Below are 18,108 nucleotides of genomic sequence, written 5' to 3' on the forward strand. Positions count from 1 at the left end.
CAGAGACAGGGCAGGGTTAAACTTGACTGATTTGTTTCATTAAGCTTGAAGGACAGAACTGGGTTGGATGTCATGGCTATGTTCCTGCTAGGTTTATGTACTGAATAGAACTTTTTTTCACTTAGCCGTTCCTGTGTATAGTGTTCTTTTGTTTTTGTTGTGCTCGGCATACACAACAGGAAGTTACGTTGCCAAGGTCAGTATTAAAGAGGTGGTAACTAAGCTGTTAAGCTGGTAAGTGTTTCTATGGGCATCTAAAAGGGGGATGCTTGCACACAAAAACACACACATAGAGGCTATTTTGTAAGCTGTTTGGTCTCTCTGTCTCCTTTGCCTCACATTTCACTCCCTGCTAACTTTGTGTTCTCTAAATGTGTCAATTTGCTTTAATAATGCAAGCCCTTTCTCTAGTCTGCATTATTTTATTTGTGTAAAAGCAGCAGCTTCTTTTGTGCCTTGTGCCTGTCTAGCTGTGATTCAGCAAAAAGCTTGATCAGTATTCACGTCACCATGTCTGAATTGATGCACAGGGCTTTCATGGACCCATTAGTATTCCCCAAGCATCTCACCTGGCCTGTATGCAGCTGGTACCACCAGGACAAACCCAACAGACTCACCAGGCCTGTAGCTAAATGATAAGAAGCACACTGCATAGCAAAAATTCATCAGCGCATACATGCACACGAAGATAAACATACACAGCATGCGCGTTTTCCTGCCTTTTTTCTCCGATTCCCTTTTTATTCTCAAGAGGAGAATAATCTGGATTGTTATTCTAACTTTTGTCTTCAAATGCGGTTTTATGTAGCTTCTCGGTTTAAGCATCCTAAGGGAGGGTAACACAATCAGAGGAAGCTGAAACAAGGCCTCCCTAAGTCTAACCCATCCTTAACAACCCCATCCTGGTCCACACTAAGGCACCTTTCAGGAGGGGCTCTTTTAATGCTCCCTAAACATCCTCTGGAGAAGTCCTTTCAACAATATTTCCCCTGGCCTGGAAAAGTGGTACAGTCCAAGGTGGAGCAGTTAATAGCGGTGGGAGTTTCAATAGCAGAGAAGGAGGGGTCAGTGTGTCAGACTGTGGGATGGGGATATCCCTGGCTCACTGCCGCCCTGCCTGGCTTCCTCTATTACTGTTAATGAGATACCCAGCCTCACACAACTGGCACACACACAATAGGAGAGAGAGGGGAAAAGAAAGAAAGAGAGCCGGAATGATAGACACAGACAAGGCCTTAACTTCTACCAACCTGTTTTCACTTTCTACACTTCTTTTCCATCTTTTTTTTCTTCTCTTGAACTGGAAAACATTTCCAGTCGTGGCTCTAACCTGTCCCAGGACCATGCCGTGCCTTGTTTTACTCTCAAACTTTCTTTTTAAAAATTTGTTCCTACTTAAAATTCGACTGCTTTTCCTTTCAGCTCTTTCTCCCTGCAGTCATTTCAACTGTGACCAGTGAAGGCTTGCATCACCAGCAGTCCAGCATGCTCAATCCATTTGGGAATACTGTGCGTCAAGGTGATGATTTCGCACCAACGTCGCTCTGCGTGTTGTGCGGATCATCGCCCCGTTCGATGGAGCCGTAGCGCTGCATTAACCAGCAGACGGCATTTATGAAATGTTGTTTGCTCACACAGACGTACACTTATTTCTCTTGTGAGCTGTGTGTTCACACTTCCATACATCAGGCTGAGTAATATTGACTCAACAGCCTCCAGTCACACTTTTTCCTCTGGTGATGCGACCCCTTAAACAGGGTTAGTACCAACAGGGCAGCGCTCGGCTGTGCTGCGTTACACAGTGTCTCAGGGTATTTGTTTGTCATTTCTCGTGCTGCTTCCAATTTGCATCAATTTCAGCTGTTCACATCGTGCCTTTTCTTTTTTTCATTTATATCCTACCAACCCCCTTCTTATCATCCCACCCCATCCCGAAGGCAGGATATCCTGCGCAGGGAAGACGCAACAGTAAAGACTATAGCAAACGCAGGTGGTCGGACTTCCCCTGAGCTGCAAGATTTGTTGTTTTGTTTCTTGTTTTGTTTTTTTCTTTTAATCAACCTGTAGTCAGTGTAATACAACTCACAAAAATTACTCCAAGCCATCATTTTATTCATAACAACCTGAAGTGACTTGTTTAGCAAGCGTGTTCGGCATCCCCGTGGAGCTTTTTAGACTTGACAAGATAAACATCCTAGATAGACTCAGTTTGCTTCCTGTTACAGCTCTTGCTAATAACAATGCTGACAGGAAACTGGTTCTCCTACATGACAAATAAACTTTGATCCAAGCTGTTTCCTAGCAACACAATACCACTGAAACATTTTATGCATATTTAAGATTGCACGCATAAGGTATATTCGTTGTAACTCTTATGGTGCATTAGCTCGTAGGCTCTCCTCATATTTTACACTGAAATCCAAGCCAGTTTACTCCCACCAAACTCATCTGGTGCCGTTTCCTGTGAGAAAATGTATTGGATGTATTCCTTTCCCACTGAGTGGTCCCAGTACTTTATGATACGAACCAGAGACGCAGCAACGGCACCCTAAGATATAGGATACACAATCCTTCTTCTGTCTTAGACTTGGTTCATTTGTATCTGTCCAGTTACTGCTTTTGTTTGTGGACTTTTGGCTCTCAGTCAAAGTACAGTGTTGGGAAGAATCCACTGTGATTGCCAGCAGCTCCCCTGAATTAGGTCACAATTGTAATCAGCCTACTTTGTGAAGTCTCTCTTACGCTCATGTTCAATTTATCATCAATTTGTAAAGTGTTCTACTGAAACAGATGTCGGTAAATAACCTTATGACAGGCAGGCAAATGTCCAGAATCCGAAATCTCTGTGTCCTTGCTTATTCCCAACGTTATCCCATTTTCCAGCCAAGTAATTATTGGATAGAGGATGAGGTTAAACTTGTGACTTCCTGCTGAAGAATTCTGATCGCTAGGGCTGTCTGGCAGCAGTCTTTGTTCTCATTGCCAAAGTCAGGATCTGTATGTGAGAAAATCTTTTCCCACAACCGGCAGAAAGGGTTCGTGGATGGGAAGGCCAGAATCGACATTGTACCAAAGTTTTCCAGTACTTTGTTTATTTACTTGTAATTTTCTAATTTGTTGGCAACTAGCTGGAGGTGTGTTTGTGTTTGATATCCCTACATCGACGCACACACATGCACACACAAATACCCCTCTGTAGATTGTGTTGGTGGTTCAAGCCGTTTACAGTGTATCCCTGGGGATTAGGACTTATTTGCATAGATCGTCTGGAAAACATTTCCACTGCTCCATTCCCAGGTTTATCAAATACCCAGTGTGTGAGTGTAAATGGATGTGTGAAAGAGGAAGAGGAAAAAGCGGAGGAGAGCGAAGCTTGTCGTTGTTTGATCATGTTTGAAGCAAGGAAAATTCTTCTGAACTGATTCATCAGGAGTTGAACTCTAAGTTATAATTTCACTCTGTAAATCATAATTTACGATCAAAGACTGAATCGTTGTCCACATTTTGTTGCTTTAAAGTTGTTTGATGAGGCTTCTTATGATCTGCAACCCTGTTACATGTTAAATATTTAAAGCACAACACCCTTCTCCAATTTAATTCTCCATGTGCAATATTATCATTTAGCAGCTATCAACCGTGCCAGACTATAATTTCTCCGGTGATGTAAAAATATATCAGAGTCCTTCACAGGATGGCCTCTCACTTTTAATTAATTACAGGCACATGCATGGGCGCACACTGACATCTTCACACATGCTGTACAGTATTAGAAGGGCTAATCTGATTTCTCTGGTTTAAGGCACGATATTGGATATGAACAGGATGGTAGTCATACTTTTTTTAAAGGAAAACCATCCATCGTTGGTGCGTGAAAAAGACTGTCTGATTTTAAATAACTTTGCCAGGCATCAGTTACCATGTTGGAGACTATTTGGATGTTGAACATGTTTGCAGTATCTAGTCAGTGTTTTATTGGGCCAAGGCTGAGAGGCCTGCTCGATAAAGCTGGCGGGTATCCCTTTAAATCCTCTCAGTGTGTCTGAATCGTGGCCAGAACGGACATGATATAAGGTTTTTGGAGGTGGTCCTCTTCCAGCGAATGAAGAGATTGGTTTAAATGCGACATTAGTGTTGGGGATGTAAGAGCTTATAATGTTTTAAGTTCAAAGGTTAGGGCCACGGTATAGAATGGTAATCCCAGAGGATTACTACGAGAATCTGGTAAATATCTGGGGAAATCCCTCTCAGGGACTCTCAGATCCTCTGTTTGTACGGATATTATACCCTCTAACAGTGAGTCCACATGTGTTTACTGAAAAGAGGTTTAGAGTTTTGCATGCGTATTAAACTGGAGAGATGAGAGAAATATCAACATTTGCCTGAGCCAAAACATTCAGATCTGACAAGTTAGTGTATCGCCCCAAACAGTAACTATCTGCTGGGGTGGTCCACCAAGACCGCTATGCATTTCTGAGGTTTTTGCCTGTTTGCATTTGCAGTTAGCAGGAACACTTACATGAAGTATTGTTGCTACATGGTTGGCATAGCAACAACTAGACCACATTCACAACAAGCCGGAAGGTGCCATGATTGGATCTTTTGTGATAATAATAGACTTGGGAAAAAAAAGACATGTAGCTGAAAGCACCCAAATGTGCTATTTTAAGTTATATAATGTAACATTACAAGTGATTATTTTCTTTTTGCATTGTTAAGTATACAATGATTCACTAACAAGAGGCAGAGGCTCCTGGAGCCTTTGATGAAATTAGAATTCGACTAATGAATCATTTGTGCAGCATGTTACCAGTCTGTGGACAAGGGTAGCTTTCATTAAGCCATGATTGTTGTGGTTTTTTATCATCTTATTATTAATGTTAGTTAATCTTCTTCATTTTCTCTCTAAATAGCTTCACTGTGTCTGAATGTCTCAAGCAGCTGAGTAGGAATTCTAGCAGTTATTATATATGCAGTTGTAAGCACCACACAAATCAACACATGTACAACTACATGTGTACAGTAAGCACTATGTCTATGCTGAAGGAGGAGCTAACGAAAGACCTCAAAAAATGTTTCCAAGAACTTTGATGGTTCCTAGTTCCTCTAATGCCGACAAACAAAAAGTAGAGACTACCTTGAAAATTTGTAAGGCATGAAATGGTTCCTCCAGTCCAAAGTAGCTAATTGTGCCCCTGAATGAGAGTGAATGCATATACATCCACAGCTTAGATTTTAGGAATGGTAAGCTTTGTTGAGGTTCTATACCACAGCCGTTTTTTTTAATCAGGTGCTTTCAAAAGAAAGAAAAGGCTTTCCAAACCTTCAGACTGCCAATTTCCTTGAGGCAAAGTGGACAAATGGATAACCTTCAATATCTTTACTGTGACGGGATTCCCTTTGGACGACAGGAATTGCACCCACATCCATATATATTTATATATTTATACACTACACACACCTGTGCACAGACCACACACAAATGCCTAAGGGCTCTCCCTGCAGATGAGCTGGGTCATTTTTCACTACCCTGCCTCAGAGGAATCAAGTGTGTCATAATGGAGCTTAGTCACAATGAACCAAAGTTATGGATTGATAAATCCCAGCTATAGAGCACAGTTCAAACTGACTACACAGGCTGCAGGACGGGACTTGTGGAGGGGCCGATAACTCTTTTTCATTCCCCTTTTTTTCATTATAATACCTCAAAATAGATCCTGAAGCAAGATGAAGAAATGTCCTAGGCTGCACCCTGTTCAGCCCATAACTTCATAGCTTTCAGCTTCTTCTATATGTTGTGTCGATTTCTCTGCCTGGCTCATCTCTCATGTATTCTCCTTTTTTCTCCAATCTGTCTTCCTTAACCCTTTTCAGCCTTTTCCCTTGCCAATTCCCTGTGAACGCGAGCTGGAATAGTGAAGGTGCAGATGTGTGAAATTATGAGTACATAGTGGCTTGGTAGAGCAAAGGGTTCACTTGTCTTTTTCATCAGGCATCATGACACTGTCATCAGTTGCACTGAATCACTTGAAGCCTTTATTGCGTGCCTTTTTGCTGTACACTTGTACACCACAGTCATACCTATTTTTGTTACAATGTCTGACCATTGTGTGACATTGCCTCCTCCTTTAAGTGCCCTACATTTCTGGCACAGGACTGAGTGACAGACAAGAGTAGATCTCCTAGAACGTTGCCATGGCAACTTTTGTTTGCATCTTACTTTGGCAAGCACGGAGCAGTGAGGCCGGTCAAACATTTATGTGCACGCGAGAGTATGTGTGCGTGTGTGCACTTGACACTGCAGGATGTTTCCATGCACTCAGCTAAAGAAGTGGGTGGTTTGAAAATCTCTGAAGTATCATGAGGATGGAAGCTCACCAAGCTCCTGTAAAGCCAGTGCTTTGAATGGTGTTGTTCTTTGGCTGTTTCCCTAATTAGCCTAGAGGGTCTTTGGACCTGGAGGACACACACACACACACACACACACACACACACACACACACACACACACATACACACACACCAGGCAAAATCAGCAAGGCACAGAGAGGATTTAGGCACCTTTTGCCCCAAAATCTCCCCTGCTGTTTCTGGTCTCAGGGTACATGTTTAATAGGCTAGTAGAATACATTAGGACACAAACACACGCACACACACACACACACAAATAGAACTTGCAGACAGCACTGTTTAATATTCAGCTTGCTAAATGATTAGTGTGTTTGGTATTCCATCTTGTCACAGGGCAGGGAATAGAGGCCACATGGGTTCAACTGCTCTGCAGCACTCAGTGCCCTTGAGTTTACGCCACGAGGGCACACACAAACATGCGGGGTTTTCCTTTTTTTTTGGTTTTTGCTTATGGGACACCAAACAAAAGCCAAAGAAAGCAAAGATAAAAAGAGCTCTACAAGGAAGGCTCATTGATCAGCAAAATTCAGTGGGTTGTACACACAGATGCAAACACACACACACTGTATACAAAGGATACTGTGCAGAACCGCACACTCCTCTCTACGTCACACTGTCCTTCTGAGTGCAGTGCCAGCAGTATCAGTGAACACAGGGTCGCTTGGGTCTATAGTGATTTCTCATTGTCTAAATTATAGATGAAGAGAGGAGGTGTAGGGGTAAAAGATCCTTCCCCTGTGAACACTGACAGTCCACATCCTCTCAGATCATCCCCCGCAATCACTGAGACTGTGTTTCATTGAGAAGACATGACATCACTCGTACCTATTTGTCCTGAACTTCTGTACTCTTCTTTCAGGTTGCTGGCACTCTCAGTACATCTATAGACAGACAGATAGACTGTACGGTCCATTCCAATAAACCTGACAGGGAAAAGTCATCTAAAAGAGAAGACATGAAAAGACTCATGAACTGGGGGAGCCACCTTTAGAAAGTGGATTAAGCCCTTTTGGCACTTTCTGTACATCTCATTTTCATAAAAAAAAAAATTCGAACTGAATAATCAAAGCAGCCTGTGGCCATTCCCTCCTATACTTGACGCACTGTGGCGCTGTATCACCGCATTGTGCTTGTTTGCTTGGATGTAATCATAGGAGACTGTGGTGTTGTTTTAGAGTTTTAAATATAACTGCTGGTTCTGTGAGTGAGCCGCCCATGCACACGTGTACGTCTGTGAGGCCAAAATTTTGTTCAACCACAAAGTGCAGTTGAAACAAATGTATATAAAGGATTTACAAAACCCAAAAAAAGGAAATGGAAGAACTGAGACAAACAGAAGGATGATACGGGCTTGAAACAAAGAGGAGGAGGAGCTAATTAAGCATAAAGAGATAAGTCCACACAACTGACTGTTACAGGAACAACATAGGTGTGCAAGGATTGGGGAGGGAGGGGGTGGGGGTTAAGAAAGGACTTCATTATTTTGGGATTAGGCAATGTGACCTTTCAGTGTGTAATCTGCAAAGAATAAAAAGAAAAATTTCATGAGGAATCAAGCGGAACAAGGTGAAGTTTAATGTTATGACTGCAAGGCATGTTCAGATTAACTCTACCAGCACAAAAAAAACTATTGCTGTGTCTTCATGTGTTATTTTTGTTTCTCTTAACCACACAATCTTTTTAAGAAGCACAAACCACTGGCTCACATTGTGCATATTTTTTAGAGACCCTTTGATGACACTTTGATCTGTCCATGAATGTACATTTTTCTTGAGTGCGTGCGTGTGTGTGTAGCAGAAATGCTTTCTGGCAGTTTTCACCATGAAGCAAGAAAAGGCAAAAGTCTTATCTTTTCAGTTCGTTTGGAATCGAGGTTCCTAAGGGTGCAAATGGCAGCGAGGTTGAACTTAAGATGTGAAGGCAGAGGTGGATTGGTGTGACTTCAACACAACAAAAGTTTGGATCTTGCAAAAATCTTTTATACAGCATTATTCCCAATGTCTTTACTGTTCCCGCTAAAAGTGCCCGTGTGGGTTTTGAAATTCATAAGCGTCTCCGTCTGTCAGTTTTAGTCAGAGTTGTGATTCTATATTAAAATGAGGGGGGGATGGGGTTTTTTTGTTTTTCTTGTTTTTTTTGTTTTTTTTAGTGGAAGTCTGGGAATGGAGCTTTGTAGTAAAATAAGAACAAAGCTGCGTTGGCTTCAAAAATATCCCCAGTTTGTTTGAAGTGCCAGTATGTTTCTGATTTTAAAAAACGCCCTAACTGGAACCACATTTCAGTCCCAAAGTCACTCACGGGCAGTGAGGGTGGAGCTCACAGACACACACAATAACACGCACGCACGCTCCCATATACACACTTGTACAAACAAAACAGATCTCGACGGTCAGTCTTTTCTCCAGACATTCCTGGCTGCCTTTCCTTGACCCTCCCTGCTCCATCTCACTCTGCCACTCTGTGAAACACTAGTTTGAGGGGGAAGACAGGATTTGGCCCTGCTATTATTTTTCCATCAGGTCTTTAATAACCTACTGGACTGAACTGAAACTGTATTCCCAATGTTTTATTTTTCTTCTGCATTGTAATCTAATCTACACCATACGTAGATGCTGTTGCGTTCAAACTGCAGACAAGTCGTAAAGCCTGCTGAGATGTAATGATCTCAGCATCATAAATCATCATCGGAGTGCTTGTGTCACAGCATGCTTGCTCTCAAAGTGACGTGTTTAAGAGTGTCTGTTTATTTTGTCTCTATAAATATGTGGGAGAAGCAGACAACGGTAGACGGAGCAAGACAGAGTGTGTGTGTGTGTGTATGTGTGTGTGTGTGTGTCAGTCTTAATTGCCTACCACATCATCCCACAGTTAGGGTTGAGGAGATTCTCCATCTTGCTTCAATTAACCGTTCAGCGGTGTTTATATTGGGTTCCACCAACATAGCTTACCTTTCCCAACACAGACCAACAGCTGTGTTTCCCTGTCTGACCCTAAAACCCCACTCTACCCTGTTAAACCCACCTCAGCCATTCAGATCTTTACCCTTTGGATCGGTACTCTGCAGAAAAATACTTAATCAGCACCTCATTATTACAGCCACACCCCAGCCCAGAATAGAAGCAAACTGGCTCCATAACAAGGCTCGGTCAGGGTCCAGAAATGTTACACCTACAAGTGTTTCTCACTTTGTAGTTCTTGGCAATACTGTCTGTAGGTCATGGAGAGGTTAGCATGTATGGGAAGATAAGGGCCATGGACACTGGATAGGGTGGCTCAGTAAATCACAGTTGCCTGTTATTGTTCCTTCCTGCCTTGCTTCCCTTCTTCCCTCCTTTTTATTTATGTTTTTTTTTTTTGTGGTTCAGCTTCATCCATGCAAGGCAAGGCAAGGCAAGGCAAGGCAAGTTTATTTGTATAGCACAATTCAACAACAAGGTGATTCAAAGTGCTTTACAGAGACATGCCATGCAGGAGGAATCATTCATAGACTCATGCAGTGTAAGTGTTCAGGATCCTGCTTCTAGTCTCCTCTGTCCCCCTTCTTTCACTCTCCCTGGTACTGTTAAACAACAGGACTCTTATCACAGCAAATTGAGGAAGCTACCAATAAACGGAGATGTGAATTTGACCGGAGAAAAAGAATGAGGGGACGGCTGTATGTATTAATGCCAAAGAAAGAGTCATCTGGAGATGTTTAAGTTGGACAGGCCAGTTTCCGGTGTCTGGAGCAGGCCAAAAATATCCAGAAACAGAAAAATCCGGCAGAAGGGAAAAGGATACACCTCCTCGTTTCTCATGTGACCCTCTACATTTAGCAAACTAAGCTGAATTTTGGGGTTGCAGCATACACCGTGGTTGCAAGAAAGCTTTTCAAGCCAAGCTTATAAAATGTAATTGCATCTTGATATTGCTAAATGTTTGGGAAGAGAGCATTTCAATGAATCACATATGGCACAACTGCATTTCACTCAAATAAACAGAATGACACCGAGTACACAAGGTGTGCCACATATGCATACCTGCTTTGCATGGGTGCTCACACTGTTTTCATAACACGGGGACTGCTTCTTGTTGTAAAAGGCAGAATAGCTGAATCATTCAAACTTTTTATAAGCACCCTCCACTGCACATCTTAGTATCTATTTATGGATCCACAAACCAGACTGATTTTGTTATGTTAACAGCTTGCGGTTTTAACGGCTGCTGTTCCAGCCGTGCAAGGTGAACACAAGTGCCCAATTTAGGTCATACAAAAAAAAAGAGAGAGTCAGTGCAACGGCTGCAGTGGACTGAAGGGCCAGGATTCATTCAAGCAAGCCAAACCTGTGAGCAAGATTTGTGTTTGAAAGCGCAGACAGGAAGCTACAAGCTGTAGGGAGAGGCAGAGAGAGGGAGCGCAAACCAAGGGTCTAGACAGAAACCTCTGCTTGTTTGCTTTTTAGCAGGGTATAACCAGCATTTGAAGGTTTGTGCAGCTCTGTCACAATACACTTGTTACATGCTGATTTAAAGGTGATCACTCATATTAGATAGTCTCAACTCCTCCTGCCCCTGCACAGCGGATTTCTTAAAGTAGGCAGACTTTACGTTGTTATGTATCAGTACCGTCCTGCAGACACAGATGTTTGGGTGCAGACACACACACACACACACACACTCACACATCAGGAAAGAGAGAGAGGTCTGCAGTTTCTCATGGCTGCGAGCTGCCGCTGCAGAAAATTCCCCCTCATCTCCTCCTCTCCCCGCCCCCACATCTTGCCTCCATTATTCCCGTGTTTTCGAAGCAACTCCGGTGACAGCGAGAAGCAAAGCTGGCGAAGTGAAGGCAGACTGGAGCACAGTCAGCCGCTTCTTCCGGCCGTCCCCCTCGGTTGCCGACCGATGGTACGGTCTCCCGCGTTCCGCACGTTCACACGCCGTTTGTGCACGGTGCCGGTAGGGAAAGGTGTGGGGAGGGGGTGGGCGGGGGTTGGTCGTCCAGGACTAGCACCGTGGAGCTGAGTGCTTTCCACAAGGAGGGATGAGAGAGAAGCCTCGCTTGAAAAACGCTCCACGGTCGCCGTTAATTAGCGCCTATTTATTTTTTTGCTTGAACGGCGAAGACGTGAGAAGACGGGATTATACGGCCAGCTCGCAACTAACGTTAACTAATGGTCACAAACATGGATGCTGATGTGCCTCATCCTCTAGGCCGGACAGAAAAGCGGGTGTTTTTTGAGGATTTTCTGGCTGCAACACGACTCATTTCTTTCTGGGATTAAATTTTTTTATTATTATTTTTGTTTTTTCTCTCCTTCTTGGAGCCGGCTTCTGTGAGTGGCAGTGAGCATTTATTTGCAAGGTACTAACTAATGATAACCTTACTGCGGTCGCTTATACTGACCAAGCATCACTGTCAACTCTCTCTCTCTCTCTGTGTGTGTGTGTGTGTGTGTGTGTGTGTGTGTGTGTGTGTGTGTGTGTGTGTGTGTGTGTGTGTGTGTGTGTGTGTGTAATTGTGCTGTCAGCCCCAGCGAAGAAATAATGAAACACTGTGAACATGGCTGCTTCAGACAGCACTGTAGTGGTATATGTCTCACTTTCATCTCTGGTCTTTAAATATCAGCGTTTCTTGGTGGTGAGTCAGGCTTGAGGATGCATGTTAACCAATTGAGACCTGACCACTAATGGGGTCAGAAATGTTGCTTTGTTGAATGCATCATGAATCACACAACAGGATAAGGTGATGCAGCCAGCAGCACATGTGCCTTTGGCCACTGTTTCTCTCAGAAGAGTTGCATTGTAAAGAAGAAACATTTTGTAACAATGTATATTATTTAGCTCATGGTGCAGCTAGATTGTGTTATATTGAAAATTCCTCATTTTCTACTTTTGTCAGCCTTCTTTACTGATAACAACCTTGTAATAGAGACTTATTACATTTATTTTCATGCAGTTTTGTGGCCAAAACCCATCTGTTTGTGCCAGATTGGGCTGCTTAGTTTTTGTTCCTCAGGGCAGTGATTTGTTACCTTGACATTAAGACTTGCACTATTCCCATGTGCCTCAAGCTGAGTCCCAGTGACAGCGTGCATGCCACATTACAGTTTGAAGTGTTCTGCAGACAGGATACTTTAAATGTTTGATTATTATACTCTAGTTTTTTGCTGAGTAATTGAGCAAAAATATGTGGATTAATGCGATGTTATGCCTTTACAGCAACCTTAGTTGCGCTTGACATCTCTGAGTTGTTGTACAGCTCACATCTGGTTGCATCTGCACCACTAAACCTACCACTAAGCAGCTATGGTAGTAATTAAAATCACTGTGTACAGTATAAACACATAGTGTTTTCAGAGATATAATGTAACTCCAGGACAGGAGGATGGGGGATAAAAACAAAGGGCAAGGATGGAAAATGTAAGGGTTTGTGTGTCACTTGACTGTGTGCACAGGTGCACCCAATCTAAACCCTCAAACCACAGGGGATCAGTGGCGAGGGGGAGGGTAAGCTGAACCCTGCAAAGACACTAGAAGCCACACACGCCCACCAGTAATGATTTGGGGAAGTTCACACTGGGATGAGTGCTGCGGTACTTCTTTCCCTCACTTTTTCTGGTATCATCGTCTCTTTGCTAAAGTCTCACCCCGATGCAAGCTGGCACAAATGGTGACAAAGTAGGCTAACTTTGTTAAGGAGACACCCTTACCAAATTACAATAGCCTCAGGAGGCCAATATGATCCTCTTGATAGAGTTACAAACCAGTTATACTTGTGTTCAGATTAATAGCATCTGTTTTTTGAGAGGAGTTTTGGACAATGGTGATGTTTCCCCCGTCTCTTTATTCCCCCCCCCCCCCAAATACACACACCATCCTCCAACCTCTCTAGTCCCCATCTCCCTGATTTGAGGGAAGCGTGGGTGGAGCCAAAGGGTGTTTGTGTTCCTCAGGGTCCCTGCTTCCTGTGAAATCGTGGAGGATCTCCACATGTGCTGAAAAACATACGTACACCCAAAAATGCAAAACACTTGAGACCCAGCCTCTTCACATGGCTTTAAATGTCCGGCAGTGTTTATGCAGTGAATGTTAAAGGCCTGGTCCTGGATTTGTTTGTATTTGAGTAGCAAATGTTAGGGCAGGTTTGCAGAGACGGCTTGGCTTTGTTTGCCGTGTAAAATATTTGGTCTAACACGTGTTTTCCCACAGTTGACTGTTTCATCATTGCACCTGCTTCACTGTTTACGCCTGACCTTGGCAGACGGATATTATTCATTCTTTTGGAGCTCTATTCAGCAAACCTGGTATCAGCAAAACAGACAAACACTCCAGTGAACACTGTCAGCAGGCAGCTTCCCTCACTTTGGTCACTAGTCCTCTGATGGATAGTGGATTTCCTGCTCAAGGAGGAATGTTAAAAATGTCCGTGAGGAACAGAGCAAGGCCCATTGTGTGTATTTAGATCAGCTAACCTTGTTATGGCTCGAGCTAACACACATGCAAACTCCAAGCCTGTCATGCAGGGTATTGCTTACATACTGTACTTATTGATGAGAGGCACAATGATGTTTTTCAATTTGAGCAAAATATATGAGTCATTTGGAAATGTACCAAATTTTTGTTGCATGAGTTGTAACAATGTAGTTCTGTAGAATAGTGGGATACAGGTGTATGTTTGGATGAGCTGTTATAAACAAGTATATTAAGAAACATGCATTTTTTTCTATTTCTCAGATGACAGAGGGCCGGCGATGTCAGGTCCATCTGCTGGACGACAGGAAGCTGGAGCTCCTCGTTCAGGTGAGCGTGTCTTCCTCCTGACCTCTAGTTCTTTCTTTCCTTTCTCCCCTCTCACTTTACAGACTATCAGTTCCTTACAGCTAGGGAGAAGTGATGTCTGCAGTCCCAAGTGACTTCCATTATTGCTGACGAAGGGAAATTTGGTCAGGAGTAGGTGACGCTGCGCTTTCTTGATGCTTTCCCTGATCTCTCTCATACACATGCATAAAAGCGCACATAGGTTGCGCTCGCAGCACTGATTTGCAGTGCCTGTTTAAACTCTGAATCCTGACATACAGTTCCACTCGATCGAGTCCTGAATGGAAACCTTTGCTTCAATTACCCTGGCTCTGCTTTTAGCCTTTAGTTCTCCCAGCAAGCCTCTCTGTAGTAATGAATAAAAACAGCACCATCCTAAAAAAAACTGCCTCTCTTTCATTTACGTTTTTACCATTACCTTTTTCAGCTTTCAGCTGCAACTCTCCTCTGGTCTGCTTTCTTTTCTATACCAAAGGTCTTCATTGATTGCTAATGATATTGACTTTTGCCATTCTTTTTATTTTCTTTTGGCTTGGCTAGATACACTGAAATGGATTCATTAGGAGCTCCTTACACTCTTCCTAACCTCCCATAGTTCCCTTTGGTCTGACCATTACTCGATTCCTCTGAAACAGAGAAAGACAAAAGAAAGTAATTGCCCTGGAACAGGAGAAGAACAGCAGGCAGAGAATAGAACGATTGACGCAGAAGCTCGGGAGGTTGAGAAGGAGAGAGAAAAATGAGATGAGGGCTAAGGAATGAAAAGGAGATGACACTAAAGGGAGAGAGAGGAGAAAATGGAGAGGAGAGCCAAGGATAGGTCTGCTGACTTTCTGATTTGATTACTCTGCCAGAACTGATCCTCCCTTTCAAATTGGTACTTCTTTTTCTGCTCCTCTTCCTTAGTCACTCTGTCTGTCTCTCCACTCTTGGCTCCTCATGTCTTCTTTTCTCATTCAACAGCTGGCTAGCTTTTTACCTGTCTTTCCATTGCTTTATCTCAATTTACAAATACAAATGTTTCAGCTCTATCTTGCATCCATCCACCCTCTCTATTGCTCTTCTCGTTTCTTTCAGTACATAAAAATAAAATAAAAAGACAACTTGGGGCTTTAACATAAATATTTCTTAATGTAGTGCTTATGTGAAGAGTTTTGTTGGTATATTCGGATAAGGAGTGAGTGATAAAAATTGGCTGTGTTAACCGCGTTTGTGAGAAGAAACAAGACTGGCAAAAAGGTCAGAAAAGTGGATGTCATTAACAAACTTTTGTCACATAAATCAGGAAACTGCTGGCTTTCTTTCTCTCTCAGTCCCTGTCCTTGCCTCCATCCGTTAGGCGGATGTTCTGCAGGTCATTGAGTTGTTAGTGGGACCACAGAGAATCACAGTGTTATTCTTAAGTTTTCCACTGAACTAAAAAGCAGTCCAGTCCTCCGCTTGTTTGCAAAAAAAAAAAAAAAAAGATTTGGATGTTCACATTTCAAAAACAGTCTAAACCAGTGTGTTTATTTATAATTTGTGTTTATTTATAAGTCTCCCCCGATCGTAAAACAGCGCCATTGTCAGGTCTGTCCCATTGAGGTTTTCATGAAACTTGTTGTAAGCATGCCAGGTACACAAGCCAGTTACCATCTGAAGAAAGGCTCCTACTCCTGTCAGTGAGTTGTAACATTGACCAGCTGTTTAATCCCAGAAGAGTCATTTAGCCTTGTCTACTTCCTCCAGTCTGATAGCGTGCCCTCTGTGGTTTGCTTGTGGAGCAATGCCTCATTGGCAGGGAGCAATGTACCAGAGGGACAGCGCGCTTATTAACCAGGTTGTAAAGATGTAAAGCTAACTACCAAACACACCTCTCGGTGAAATTGTATATCAGTACAGAAGCTATTACTTACGTAGCCTAGACTGTTGCGAGGCTAAAGGGTAAATAAGGTTCAGTTGTGTAACAGTGTTGCTTTTCTACATCACTGAGTCCTTTTACATAATATGAAGGGGAAGTTCAGTAAACTTTAAGTCCGTATGCAAAGCAAAAAATATAAGAAGAGGTTATTGTGCAGGGAAAAATCATAATAATGCAGCATGTGTCTCCAAAAAGCCTTAACCTTAGACAGCCTTAGAGGGGATAGGCTGCAACTAATAAATCAGTTGGCAACTCATAAATCTGAGCAACTCTGAAGGCAGCAAAGACCTTACTGGGTGTTTGCAGAGATCGGGCCATGACTTGTTTCCAGCCAGCCAAGTGTGCAACCGTTTTTTTGTCACTTGTCTTTAGTGTGTCTGCTACTCGCTTACACCTCCCTGTAATTCTTATGTTGTTAATTACCTGTGCTGCTGAGGAGGCACACGCTAAATATCTATTAGCAGTAATGCTGTCTAAGCTTTCAGAGAACTGTACAGTCTGATAGATGGCTCCATAGTGTATGCGTATGTAATGTGTGTCTGCATGGTCTGTATATGTCTAGGGTGTGTTTAGTGTACCGCATCACTTACAATACTGCCTGTCTTTCTCTGTCTACATCACATTATTACACATCTGGTATCTGTAATCCCAGAAATAAGCTGCCACGCATGCTTGTGGAAATGGTGGGTTAGAGAAATGCTTCCTGTGTTGTTCTTAATCTTCAGTAATACACTCCTGATTTTTAACAGCGTATCTGGGGTTTATTTTAGCGCCCCATCATCTGCCCAACAACGTGCCAATATGTCCCTGTTACCCGCTCACTGCTTGCTACACCGTGGTGGGATGGATGTTGTTTAATTGATATTGTTGCCACAGCAGTTTGGCTGTTCTGTGGTAATGAAAGACCATCGCAGCATGTTCCCCAGACTGAACCAAAACAGGTATTACTGCTAATGCCATAAAGATACCCTCTCTTCAAAACCTAAAATTTCCACATATAAAATGTGTTGAGGGCTTCAAAGACTTCTAGTGTAGATCATCTAAGTTTCTGCTCTCCCATTTGGAAGAAATGACAGGGCCAATCAGACCTGTTTTGGATGGGAGTACCAATTTCAGTTGAGTCACACAGATCAGGACCAAAACAAAGAGAAAATCATCACTCTAACCTCTGCTTCTCTGCTTGTGCAATGTAAACATACAGCCGCAGAACAAAAAAATATTCAGAGACATTCCCGATCTTATCTTTGCTAAATTTGCAATTGTTCTCTCTGTAAATATGTATTTGGAAATTTTACTCTTAACTAGGGCTGCCACAAACGATTATTTTGATAGTCGACTAGTCACCGATTATTTATGCGATTAGTCGACTAATCAGATCATCATCCACTGGATGTAAAACTACAGCTTATTGCACCAGCAGCATCTGCTCTTATATAACTATCATTAGCTTACAGCTTTAAGCTTTTAAGGTGCTAACTAAAAATAAAGACAAGATGATAGTTTATTCAATTTTAATGAAATTTGCAGATTGTTTCGGTAAAGTTTAATAAACTCCTTGCTATCTAAAATATAACAGGACACCGGAGTATATTCTCCAGCATCTCACACTTCTGATAATCAGCTGTCTGCTTGACGTTTATTCAGCTGTGTAAAAACTATAACTTTAATCTCAGCCAAACCGATTTACTCAGGAACAAATAAAATACAAAAAAAAAAAAGCCAAACAACAACATTTTTAATTTATCTAAGTGACTCATATATATTTAACCTGAGTCGCGAAAGACGGCGGTGGGTTTGAAAACAGTTTGCCGGGAGTCCGGTGTTCTCACGGCGCTAGTGACCTAGCCCCCGGCTAGCTATCGAGCTAGTGGGTAACAGACGTCTCCGAAAACGTCGGAGCGCTTTTGAAAATATGTGGTGTCCTGATAAACTGAGCCGATATTTGAGGTTTACACAGCTACATTCTCGCCTGAAAATATGTTAAACGTTTATTTTGTGAC

General features: G+C 42.6%; 1 protein-coding gene across 12 annotated transcripts in view; it reads left to right on the plus strand.

Moving 5' to 3' along the window:
* frmd4a (FERM domain containing 4A) overlaps nucleotides 1–18,108 on the plus strand; it is a 92,330-nt gene that overhangs the window by 44,930 nt on the left and 29,292 nt on the right. For 11 of the 12 annotated variants that reach the window (XM_082539887.1, XM_082539886.1, XM_082539885.1 and 8 more), the window contains exon 2: nucleotides 14,125–14,190. In XM_082539887.1, coding sequence (XP_082396013.1) covers nucleotides 14,125–14,190 — 66 coding nt within the window. Of the gene's footprint in view, nucleotides 1–11,135; nucleotides 11,753–14,124; nucleotides 14,191–18,108 lie in introns of those variants that run through there. The other variant, XM_082539876.1, reaches the window with a different exon arrangement.

The sequence above is a fragment of the Aulonocara stuartgranti genome (assembly GCF_965226115.1).
Source record: "Aulonocara stuartgranti genome assembly, chromosome: 7".
In the NCBI taxonomy this organism is placed as follows: domain Eukaryota; kingdom Metazoa; phylum Chordata; class Actinopteri; order Cichliformes; family Cichlidae; genus Aulonocara; species Aulonocara stuartgranti.